Source organism: Stigmatopora nigra, chromosome 1 (assembly GCF_051989575.1).
Source record: "Stigmatopora nigra isolate UIUO_SnigA chromosome 1, RoL_Snig_1.1, whole genome shotgun sequence".
Lineage (NCBI taxonomy): Eukaryota > Metazoa > Chordata > Actinopteri > Syngnathiformes > Syngnathidae > Stigmatopora > Stigmatopora nigra.
The window spans coordinates 23,667,636-23,680,238 of record NC_135508.1 but is presented as its reverse complement, the minus strand read 5'-3'; the positions used below and the strand labels follow the sequence as shown (position 1 = coordinate 23,680,238).

Sequence of the window (12,603 nt, the reverse complement as noted above, 5' to 3'; positions counted from 1 at the left end):
GGATGATTGACCTGGTTTCGAACCCAAGACCCCAGAACTGTGAGGCCGAAGCGCTAAACACTCAGGTTGCTCATTTGAACGTTTATTGCGTTCAAGATGTGAGTGGTTTCTGTGAGAGTCAAGTCTAATAATTTGTTATATCATATTTTTCTGTTTTTGTACTGTTTCAAAAGCAACTGACGTATTTTATCTGTTATTGTTGTACATACTTCCCATTTGTATCAATAGGACTCAGAATTAAATATGAACCATGTGTTATAACCCCCAAGGTATATAAAAAAACAGACTAAAAGAAAGCAATACTTGGCAGGCTGTCAGAATTAATGATGATTATGTAAAAATATCTTTTGAACTATGACTATGTTCCTTTTATATTTCCACAGGGAAATCTTTTTTCACTAATACAACTGGAAAACCAACTTGCTCTTCGACCTCTACGTGCAAAATGAATGCACAGAAAGTTGTTTTGTGTTGTTGTTGGGTGGTGCTCTTCATGCACATGTGCCTGAGCCAGAAGGACTGCACAGGTGTAGACTGCCCAGTTTTGCAGAACTGTATTGAATCCGTCCTGGACACAGGTACCTGCTGTCCCACCTGTACACAAAAAGGCTGCTCTTGTGAAGGTTACCAGTTCTACGACTGTGTCCAAGAAGGCTTCCGCAAAGGGAAAGTTCCAGAGAAAAAATCTTATTTTGTGGATTTTGGAAGCACTGAATGTTCTTGTCCTGAAGGTGGAGGGAAGATAAGTTGCCATTATATTGAGTGCCCTGAAATTTCCCCAAACTGCATAGATATTTTGCCATCTCCTGAGGGATGCCCACAATGTGGGCAAATTGGTTGCACCCATGGCAACCAGAAATTTGAGGCAGGGCACACGTTTCAGATAGATCAGTGTCAAATTTGCCACTGTCCAAATGATGGAGGCAAGCTAATGTGCTCTCCTATCCCTGATTGTGTTCTCCATAGTATTGATAGAACCAAACAGAATGCTACCACTGAGCAAACCAAATTTCCGAAAGACACTGTCACCCTTCCCTCTGAAAACTGGGTATTTCAACGAAACACTCTCCCACTGTATACGTCAGATCCACCCAGTTTTGGCACAGAAGATAATGACTACACACAGGCTGAGCCAACATCTTCCTCAGTTCAAAATCTTCCCCAACTAACTACATTTCCTCCAGCTTATACAGAGTCAAGCTCCATCTTAATTGATGAGAGAAGAAGCGGACTGAGGGATTTTCCCCAAAAAGGTGAGGCAGAGAAGCACTCTGAGAATGTGGACTTGCGCAATAAAGAACCAACACACACAACAACTGAAAATGAACCATCAACTCATTCAGCAACAACTGCACATACAATGACTTTTGAAAATCACACACAGCAGCCGAAAAGTGATGAAAGCAGTACTACCAGAGATGTGGGGCACTTATACCAGCATAGTCAGACTCCTGATAATCATGACAGGAATCGTGACTTAACCACCTCTGACAGGCAAAATGGTCAACGAGTCTCAGTTGTGCCCATGCCAACTCCCAATGTGATGGATTCGGACTCAGAGCCCACTGTCAGGATAAGGGAGGATGGAGAGCTGCTCCAAAAAAAACCTCAAGACAACTATCCGCCCCAGAAAGTTGAGAGAGAACTAGAAGGTTAGTGTTTTTTCTTGTCTTTATCTGTTACAAAATTTGACTTGTTTATGATTTACCACTTATTCACTGCACTCATTTGTAGCCCCGCAGGGACAAAGAGGCTGTGCAACTATTGTGTCATATTCACATAAAACAGTGCTGTTCCACATTCGGTCTTTTGAAAAGTAACTCTACATGACACTATTCAAACTCACAATGGTCCAGTAAAAATCAATGCAATCGTACACAGTGTGTATTTTTCTTAGATTTCATTTTTAGTGCAATATAATAGTTCCTGGTTACACAAGGAGCCCGCATTTTTGTATAGAACTTAAATACTAATGATGACACAGAAGAGCATTGTTGGCCAGTCTTCACAATTTTAATGGATGAAAATATTGCCATGTAAATAAGTTGCAGCGTGCAAAAACTTCAACGAAACATGAACGCTCGTTTTACCTTGCATTTTTACATACACCCTAAATAACTCAAAACGTTTAGAACCTACTTTTTCACGGCGGGCCAGAAAAAATTGTGATTTTTTGTTCTGCCTTGGTAAGTAAAATCATCATTTCGAAACTGCGTTTTCTATTTCCCTGGGTTGTCTCTTTGTAATACTAAAATTAGTTTGATGGTCTTTGTGTGATAAATACGCAAAAAACACAGAAATCAGGAAGGGGGCAAATACTTTTTCACAGCACTATATGTGTATATGTGTCTTATGAGTTATATGAGTGTAAACTATATACTATGTCTATGAACAAGCTATGTCAAGTTGGTCCTGAGTTATTAACCTGATTGAATTAAATTGAATGTTTTTATTGTTACTATACAGGTACAATGAGATTTAAAGCTTGACCATAGTAGTCATGAAAAGATTTATATACAAGAAAAATGAAGTGAGGGACAGAGTCAAAAATGTTCAATTTAATTTAAGCTCTCTTAGGGAATTTTTACAGGCCGTGTCACGACTGACTCAAATTTGATCTTTCCATATTAAACGAGTGCAGGAAGGAATTCGGCTTTTGAAAAGGATGTGGGTTAACGATTAATTAAAGAACTTTAAAGGCTTTCATGTCTGTTGAGAGGAGAATCATGGTATTTCAGTTCTTTATATTTAGCTTATTTAAAGTGTAGATTGGCAAGCATGGAACAGTTCATTTAGGGACTTTAGCTGCAATTAATGATCAGCATTGTTAGGCCACCTTTTTTTCTTATTTGCCTACCTTTACTATTAAATAAATGTTAATATTTCAGCTAGGGAATCCAGCCCATTTTTTTCTCTCTGTCCAAACAGATTCAGCTTGTGCTCAAGAGGTGAGTGGGTTGAGATTGTTCATGTCTTCTTTTACTTGGCTAACCTTTAAGTTAGAGCTGGGCGATATGACAAAATTGTTACGATTAGAAAAAAATTATCATTCGATATTGTTAATTATCATGATAACTATCAAATCTTTTTTGTTTCAAATTTGAAAATTCTGTGAATAAGTAAATAAATTACTTTCTTTTGTATTCGAATATGAAAGTAACTCTGTTACCTTACTTTATAACATTATAGAATATGAAATAGGATTTTTTGTTGATAAAGATAAGTCTCTCCTAACAACTATGAAAAGTAAAGAATAAAATCGGTAGAAATTTTGACTTTTGAATTTTGGTTTTTATATAATTTTCCTTCAAACCAAAAGATGCTGTGCAATATGAAATAAATAGAATAATCAACTGAAGACACCAACACCATTGGTAAGCGGACTATTTTCAGCCTCACAAAAAGAAACAGTAAATGTACCTCACATCTGGCCATTTATAAAAAAATGAAATAAAATAGTTGGACGAACTTAACGGGGCGGCTGATTGGTTAGCGCGTCGGCCTCACAGGGGGACCTGGGCTCAAATCGAGCTCGGTCCACCTGTGTGCAGTTTGCATGTTCTCCCCGGGCCTGCAGGGTTTTTCTCCGGGGTAGTCTGGTTTCCTCCCACATTCCAAAGACGTTGTAGGCTGATTGGACACTCTAAATTGCCTCTAGATATGAGTGTGAGCGTCAATGGTTGTTTGTCTCATTGTGCCCTGCGATTGGCTGGCCACCAATTCAGGGTGTCCCCCGCCTCTGGCCCTGAGACAGCTGGGATAGGCTCCAGCACCAACCCTCATGACCCTAGTGAGGATAAAGATGTTCATAAAATGAGATGAGATGGGATGAACTTAACCCATTTTAACCCAAGATAACAAGTTTTAGATCTTTGTAATGTTTACAGAACATTTACCATATTCACTCGCATATAAGCCGCATTTGTCAGACAAAAAAATGATGACTGAATTGAGGGTACAGCTTATATGCGCATATAAACATGGCATTCACGAAACTGCAAGTTGATGCCACCGTGGCACATTGACGTCATGACAAAATGGCGCCGTGAAGTCATGACACAAGCGATGGTGGGTGATACTTCAAAATAGAGAAAAGATAAACAGATAAAACACCTAACAAAATGTATTTTGACATCTATGAATGAAAAGAAAACGCTAGGAAGAATTCACTTTCAGTGGGTCGGCTCGGTGTTGCAGTGAAACTCGGAATTGCTTATTGTCCTTGTGCGTCCATGCATTCAAATTTGCCTCTATTGCCTACGTGCTAAAACACGTCATCCTCTTCTTCTCCTGTGCGTCGGTCTGGAACTAGCATTCGTCTCGCAACAGTGTCCATGTTCTCCACGGTAGTTGGGTAGTGTAATTACAGTTTTAAAATTATCAATTTTTTATCAATAGTTTTATTATTGTCGTTGACAAAAAATGTTTTATGGAAATTATTGTGATGGTTTTATCGCCTAGCTCTACTTTAAGTGTAGGGTTTCTTGGGGCTTGTACCTGCAAGTGTTATAAGACTGGTGTTATGAATAAAGCTAATGTTGTCAATTGATTGCTAGACGCAACTCACTGTTCCCCCAGAGATGCCGTGATTACTTGTTTCCCGTGAGGCTACTAAGTTCCCAATCTTGTCCTTAATCAGTTCATCTGAAATACCTCCACATATGCTGATTTCATTTTCATGCAGGTACCAACCATCACCTTAAATTAGACCAGATCACTCTGCTACACCAACCCACCACTTAACTGTTGTTTAAGTGTAAGTATCAGGTGGAAAAAAAATAATAAGTTGTTAGCATTGTCACAACATGCAGCATGTGAGAGTGACCTCAACAGATGTATTTTCTGAAACGCAAAGTGAATTCCAGAGTCGACCTTTGCCAATGTGTCATTGCCAGGAATATCTATGAGGTCAATCTTAGTTTGAGCGAGAGTATCTTCCACCAGATAGTTTACAAGAATTCCACTGAATCTCCCATCCACAAAATGTCTTCAGTGAAAGGAAGCCCTATGCTCTTGTCATGTGCTGCATGATACTGCTAAGGAAAATTACATCAGCCAGACATAGAAAACCATTCATAAAGTAGACACAATGCTAGGGCAGCGACTACGCATATGTACTTCTTAGAAGACTCATGATACTCATATAGTATTTGTTACATGAATAAAATAATCCTGAACCCAGTTTAACTAGGGTCCACAAACTAAAATTGAGACATCTGCAGTTTTAAATGAGCCTTTCCTTCCTTAAGGTTTTGAAACTGACCTTGGTCTTGGATCAAGTATGAAGCGAAACTAGAAAATAACTACAAGATTTTTTTTTTTGTTGGAAAATCTTGATCCAATCAAGAATTCATTTTCTAAGCAGATGTTGAGCTGCATTTATGAGAAATGTATCAAAGAACAAGCGAGAAGTATTCAACACACCATCCTTTCTGACACTGTGGAACAGGTTTTCATCTAGCTTTTGTGTTAGAATGTTGGTTCCTGGCAATTTAAGCATCTCGTAGCAATGCACTAACATCTGTTTGCAATTTGTTCGCCTTTTTCTGAACCGTATAACAGTTGCAATTGTACTGGTGTCAATGTGTTAGCATTTTTGGGTATTTGGAATGTTTATTCCCTTTTCCTGAAAACGTTCAGTATTGTTTTAGAGTCCACCCCTAATAAGACATTTTGGCTCATTCGAGAATTTCTGTAAGGTGAATGTGTTTGTCCTGAAAAGACAGCGTTGCATCGATTCCCACTCGGTGGTGTTATGATTTTGAGTGTGAATCGTTGTTTGTCTCTGTGTGCCATACAATTGACTATTGATCAGTCTACTGTGTAGCTTTCCTTTTGCCTGAAGTCAGCTGGAATAGGCTACAGCTCCCCAAGATCCTGACAAGTATAAGTGATGTTGAAAATGGAAAGATCTATAATTTAGCTGTATGGGTGTATTGGCTACCAGTTGATTTAAATTAGAATAGAGTAGAGAAAACTTCTTTCATCCTATACTCGGAAAATTCACTTTACCTTCAGACCCAGAGTTACCGTAACTGTTAATGGATTTGTGCTCAACAGTATGGTGCTTTATAAGGAATGTAAAAACTCTGAATCCACAAGTGTAATAACTGAGTATATGGATTCAATCTGGCAACATTCGAAAACCAGTTTTACATGTGGCAATGTCATTTCATTCTTATGACAACATTTGTAAAAAATTGGATGACAGCAAAGTGCTTTAATTGCACCAACTTCGCATTAGCAAGCAGGAATGATAGGTGAGGAAATGTTGTCTCCAATCGTTGCGTATGAAATGGGTAAAAAACAGCCTGAATCAGCATTGTGGTGAGTGTTTTAAGAATTTTAAACATATTGTGTTAATATGTATTTTGACAGCCTAGTGAATGAGTGGTTAGTATGTCGGCCTCACAGTGGGAGATCTGTAAAATCATCCATGTCATACATTACACTCAGTTCTGTTCTTAGCCGAGGCAGATCGAAAAAGTGTACCGTGGCTCTGCGTTAAGATGGAGAAGGCTGCATGTGGGAAAGTTTTCTGGTATTCCCAAAACTTCTGCGGGACGAGGAGGGAGAGAAACTTCAGTTTTTCGTGTTCTTGAAATCTGGTCCGTGTCTGGCAAGTGATATTGTCCAGAATCATGTCATGGAGTTGGTGGTAATGCGCGCAAGAATCTTGCGCTCGGCCTCTTTGTGCGTTTGGAGCACCTACACTGCATTCAGTGGCCTCGTAGATTTCCTCATATCTGTTTGTTTTCCCCCGTTGGCCATTGTGGGTGGAGTTTGCGAACTCTGGCTGCCTCACTTTGGCTTTGGTCCACCTACTCTATCACTAGCCAATCATAGTTGGTGAAAGTGATAACGTTTCCCTACGCCTGCAAGAAGGTAATGACGTATCCCTATGCCTGCGAGAAGGAAATGATGTATCCCTATGCCTGCAAGAAGGCCTTGGTGTCAAATTTTGACTGGTTAATGCAACAGTCTTATCGACGCTTGTTTAATGCAGCAGGGCCTGCAGAACTTATTGTGAAGGCCTTGAGGCAGGGGTCTGATCCTGGCAACAAATAATGGCTGAAATGTGATTCGTAAATGCTTCAATATGAAAACACACACCTGGAAGCAATGCAATGAAAGGAAGCTCACAGACACTTTGGAATTATTTAATAAGTATTGATGGACAAAATATAATATATTATTCAGATATTTATTAGGCCAGCAGAGAAGGCCTTGAAGATTTAAGTAGGTAATGTAACAGGATTAGCCTTAATCGGTGTCATTAGTAAAGAATCCGAAAGATCCGAAATTGCGTAAAGCAAGAGCAAAACCTGATTCAATCGTCCACTCATCACAATTGAAGGCGCCTAACTGGAGCTGAAAAAGAAAACCAAAGATCCCTTGCCAAATTTTGGACTCGAGGAGGAAGCTGAAAATTAGGATGAAGATGAAGTCGTCATTGAAGAGAAGTGTGTTGCTGACAGCGATTCGGAGTCTTTGTCCGACTAGTAACTAATCACTGCTGAATAAAGTGAATAAAGTCTGACTTGGAATTTTAATGAACCTAAGTATCTATCATTATGCCCCCATGAACACCATACAAATTTTGCCAAAAAAGCTGATTTGTGGTTTAATATACCCAGATATATTAAACGGCAGGGGTATATTAAATGGCGCACAAACAGGAGGCTCAAAAAAGCAAAAATCATTTAATATACCCGGGTATAATAGACAGCATAATACGGTAATTCATTTTACAGCGGTTTCAGTGATTGTCAGTTGACAGTACTATTGTTACACGGGTTTTTGCCAGTTGAAAAAAAATCATAAAAACCCAGTGTTGTTTTTTTTTCTTTAGGCTGTAGTTGGGTGAAAGGTAACGTACCGCAAGGAGGTATAATTGGATTTGGGGTTACTGTGTGTAACCGTCAGTGCCTAAGGCAACTCCTGACAGGTAGCATCAACTTACTTTGACCCTGTCGAACAAAACCCAAAGTGGCTTTAGTGAAAATGAAGTCATTTGACGACAGAGGAATCCTCCATGTTATGTCAGCGCTAACAGAAGGCAAAATATCTCTAGATACAAATGTTGAAGGTGAGAAGAATTTGTTGTCACCCTTTTAACCTATACACATACGGTGCTATTTAGTTAGACAATGCAAAAGGACTTTTTGCATTTCACAAATATCCACCTGGGAGATGCTATGTTGTTTTTTCTCGTTTCTTAAAATGCTGTATTTGAGCTGCCCAATCCAACTGGATGATAAATTACCATCAGGTCCGTAAAACACAAGCCTTTATTAGTAGCAACATGTGGCTGGGTTTATGATACCCCTGACATGTTGAGAGCTGTACCTATTGCTTGGTTTTATCCCTACATATTTTCCACGAGGCTGATGTCATTTGTTTGAATTTGGAAAAGAGACAAGTATGTGGTGTTCTTTTCACTAATAGACAAACATGATGACAGTACTGGACAAGAAAGATGCACTTCACTCACCGCTCTGTTAAAGAATGAAAAAAACCTAACCCTAACCACTGAAATGACTCACTGATGAAAGCTGAAGTGCCTCTTGGCAAGCTAAAATCTTGTTAGTGTTGTGATTTTGTCTTTCATTATGAACAAATACCAATATTTATTTTAAACAAGAAAGGAAAACTCTGGCCACAATGTGGAAAAAATCAGAAGGCTCAGTTACTTCATGTACTAGACTTATCAGTGACAGAATTATTTTCTCAAGTGATAGATTTGTTTTGTTTTCAGTCATTTTACAAACCGCTGATCCTCATAGAAATGGTGGGTGGCTGGAGCCTATCAGTCTAACTTTTGACACCGAGTGCGCGACACACTGAATTCATGGCCACAACGCATGGCACAAGTAGACGGACTATAATTCATGCTCTCACCCATACCTCGGACGAATATAGAGTATACAAAAAGCCTACCAAACATGTTTTTGGGATGCGGGAGGAAAAAGTACCTTGAGAAAATCCACGCAAGCATGTAAACTCCACACCGTGGCGACCCACATTTGATCAAACCCTCAAATCATAAAAGAAATAAATATTACAGTTTTAAATCTCATACTCAAAGCACCATCAACACTCCAGTATGGAGATCATGAGCCACTGGTGCGCCGCTTCCCACGACTGCTAGCAGGGCTTGGAAAAAAAATGCGCCAAAAATTAATTTGTCTTACCAAGTAAATCAATTTTAATTATGGCCACAAAAATGTTATAAATTCTGGCCATAAAAAATAATTAATGAAAATTATTTCATTTTGTCCATATTTCAACTCCCGCTATTAAAAAGTCTTTTTGTAATAAGATGCACGTGTAAGCTCCTTTTGCATCATTTACAATCGGTGAAAATTTAGAAAAATCCACATCAGATTATAAGCCATAGTCTACCTATTTACCATTAAATGATTCCCGTACCACTGAGGTAGCCAAACTGTTCCTAGAGGGCCACTGTGGGTGCAGGTTTTTGTTCCAACCGATCCAAGACAGAGTTTAACCAATGAGGTTTATGCTGAAATAAGAACCGATGACCAATATTTGTTTTATTTTTCAGCAGAAAAATAAATATATTGATATTGCAAAAGCTTAACGTGTTTTCTCGCATTAAAGCCGTATTTGTTGCTCAAAAAAATTCTGACTGAATCGAGGGTACTGCATAAGACGTCATGCACGAAACTGCAAAGTGCCAAAGGCAGAACGCCATTACGTGAGATAATGTGGATGATTCGGTCATTTATTTCGTTTAATTTCATTTTCTGAACCGCTTTATCCTCACCAGGGTCGTGGGGGTTTCTGAAGCCTATCCCAGCTGACTTCAGGCCAGAGGCAAGGGACACCCTGAATTGGTAGCCAGCCAATCGCAGGGCACAAGGATACAAAAAAACTCATTGGTAGAAAATGATTGTAATATATTTCCCAGTATTTAGTCGCATTTAAGCTGCCCCGCGTACGAGCCGCCCCATTAAAATAGCTTTAAAATTGTTGAATTTTACAATTTCTCATTTTATCACACAAGGTGTGTTTGTAAATGATAACTCCAATTGCAATACAAGGGTTTTCCAAAAAAATCCGACAGCTGAACCGCGAAGTAGCGAGGGAACATATATATATATATATATATATATATATATATATATATATATATATATATATATATATATATATATATATATATATATATATATATATATATATATATATATATATATATATATATATATATATATATATATATATATATATATATATATATATATATATATATATATATATATATATATATATATATATATATATATATATATATATATATATATATATATATATATTTTTTTTTTTTTATTATTATTTTTTTTTTTATTTTTTTTTTATTTTATATAGGTTTGGCTCTAAGTTGGAATGCACTGAAAATTGAAAACATATTTTACTAGATGTGTTTTTGCTCTGTATGCTCCTTGACCCAGTTCAAAAGGAAGTGTAATGTGTTACTCTTTATTCTGCTCCTGTGCTGATTAGCCCAGATGTTGTAAAATAAGTCCAATTTTACTTTGAAAGTAATTTCACCGGCTTTCAAGTTTCTTCCTGCCAAGTGAAGGTGAGGTTTGGGAAATGTGAGAACAAAATGTGCCTGCTTCTCTCAGTCTATCTTTGCCAAATACGATACTCCTGACTCTAATTTTTTTGGCAAACATGATATTTGCTGCCATCAAAGCTACCTGATGAATTTAAGCATGCCATTTATTGTGCAATATACCTTGTTTCAGCTGAATTGTATATGGGATAAGATTTGAAGCACTGTTTCAAAAATATATTGAACTGCATGTTTATTTTTTGTAGTGTCCGTGTTGGAGCTTGTGGAAGCCTGTTGTGAGACTGGGGCAAAATGGGCAATTAATGGTCACTGTAATAACATGGAGCCACCCACTAAAGACACAAGTTCCATTTGCTGGTGAGTCTATTTTAGTGTTAGAAACCCCAATTGTTTTTACTTAATTTGAACTTCAGCTGTGCCAACTCCCATGCTTACAATTCCCAATTTGTATGCTATTTGTTGCATATTTAGAATTGTTTTTAAACAGCAAAACATTACCTCACAACTCAAATTAAGTGATGCTTGATTATGACCCTTGAAGCAATAAATAAGTGATTTAGTTACTTTGTGTTTTTGATCAAAATTGTGATTTGCACCCCTTTTTACGTCTAGGGTTCCAATTTTCCCTTAAGAAATCTTATAAATCCCCTCACTCAACTCTATTTTTTCAGTGCCTGTGAAAAGAATACTTGTGTATGTCTTATCCTTTCTATGCTGCTTTTTAGTCTATTGTATTGTATTGTCTTGTTGATTTTATCTTCAACCTAACAAGGGACTTAAGATGGAAATTAGCCTTTGGCTATATATAATCTTACATATATGTTCATTAATGTGTATTGTCCCTTTATTAAATAAATCTAGCTCAATTGCCAGAGGGCCTGTCTTACACTGTATGTCTGAGAACGTCTTTTCTCCTGTCCTTTTTTTGTCTTTTCCAGGAGGTCTCAACAACTGTGCTGCCTTGGTTCCACGAGGGAAAGACAATGTCTGGCTGGAATCATCTCAGCTAGAGGCAGCAAGCAGTGCCAGGTGGATGCCAGTGATACGTGCGGTCTTAATTCCTACAAGGCAAGTAGCAGTGTCCAGATGTGGCAGCAAAGGGCAAACACAGTTCATTGGGTTCAAAGTCAAAATATATATACAAGTCGGGGTCAATTCTGTCCAAATTAGAAATTGACAATTGTATTAGTAACAGAAGAAAGAGTTGAAGCCATAGTTAAAAGTCAATGTCTCCTCTGATGATTGCGCCATCAGAGAGAGTTCTTGGTTAATTGCTTTATTTAATTTAGATAGACAAATGATGGAGAGTCAATTACAGCTGAAGATTTTCTCTGCCCTGTGAGCTTAGCTATCTTCAAATGACACTTTGAAATAATTGCTTGACTTCTGAAGAAATGGTTGAAGTAATACATGGACGACTCCGAGAACATTTAACATTTAGGCTTGATGTTACTTTTTATTACTGTTTAATTCAACATCATATCTGTAGGGAAGTAACTACATTCTCATGTCTTGGTGTAATGCTTGAATCGGGTCAAGAACTTCTTCAGTGAAATGTTTAGCTCTGCGTTATTGTTCGTTTGCAAACAGTTTCACCTCTTTCACACAAACTCTTAATAGAAAAAGAGTTTCTGTTATGATCGCGCCGCTTAGTGTGACGCGATCGGTGGGGAAAGTGAACCCAGATGCAGAGTCGCCGAAGTAAATGGAAAAGGAGAGGCAGATCTGTTGCTCTTGTAGCTAGATTTAATAAACGGGGTAACATAACATAAACAACTTAGCTTGATCACTCATTACAAACGAAAAGAACATGCAGTGTGGCGTGGCGTCAATGGGAACGGCAATGACTATGAGGAAAAACATGAAATGAACCAGACGATCCGACGGCGTCCACAGAAAACCATAATGCTTAAATACCAAAAATAATCTAATCACGTGATTAGCCACAGCTGATAATAATCGTGACGTCATGCCAGGAGGGGCAATCCAGCCACTCC

General features: G+C 38.1%; 1 protein-coding gene across 1 annotated transcript in view; it reads left to right on the top strand.

The window, feature by feature from the left end:
- Window positions 1–389: 389 nt before the first annotated feature.
- fbln2 (fibulin 2) overlaps window positions 390–12,603 on the top strand; it is a 30,268-nt gene continuing 18,054 nt past the window's right edge. The window contains exons 1-3 of the mRNA XM_077726123.1: window positions 390–1,652; window positions 10,852–10,963; window positions 11,545–11,674. Of these exons, the coding sequence (XP_077582249.1) occupies window positions 446–1,652; window positions 10,852–10,963; window positions 11,545–11,674 (1,449 nt within the window). The 5' untranslated portion in view covers window positions 390–445. The remainder of the gene's footprint in view (window positions 1,653–10,851; window positions 10,964–11,544; window positions 11,675–12,603) is intronic.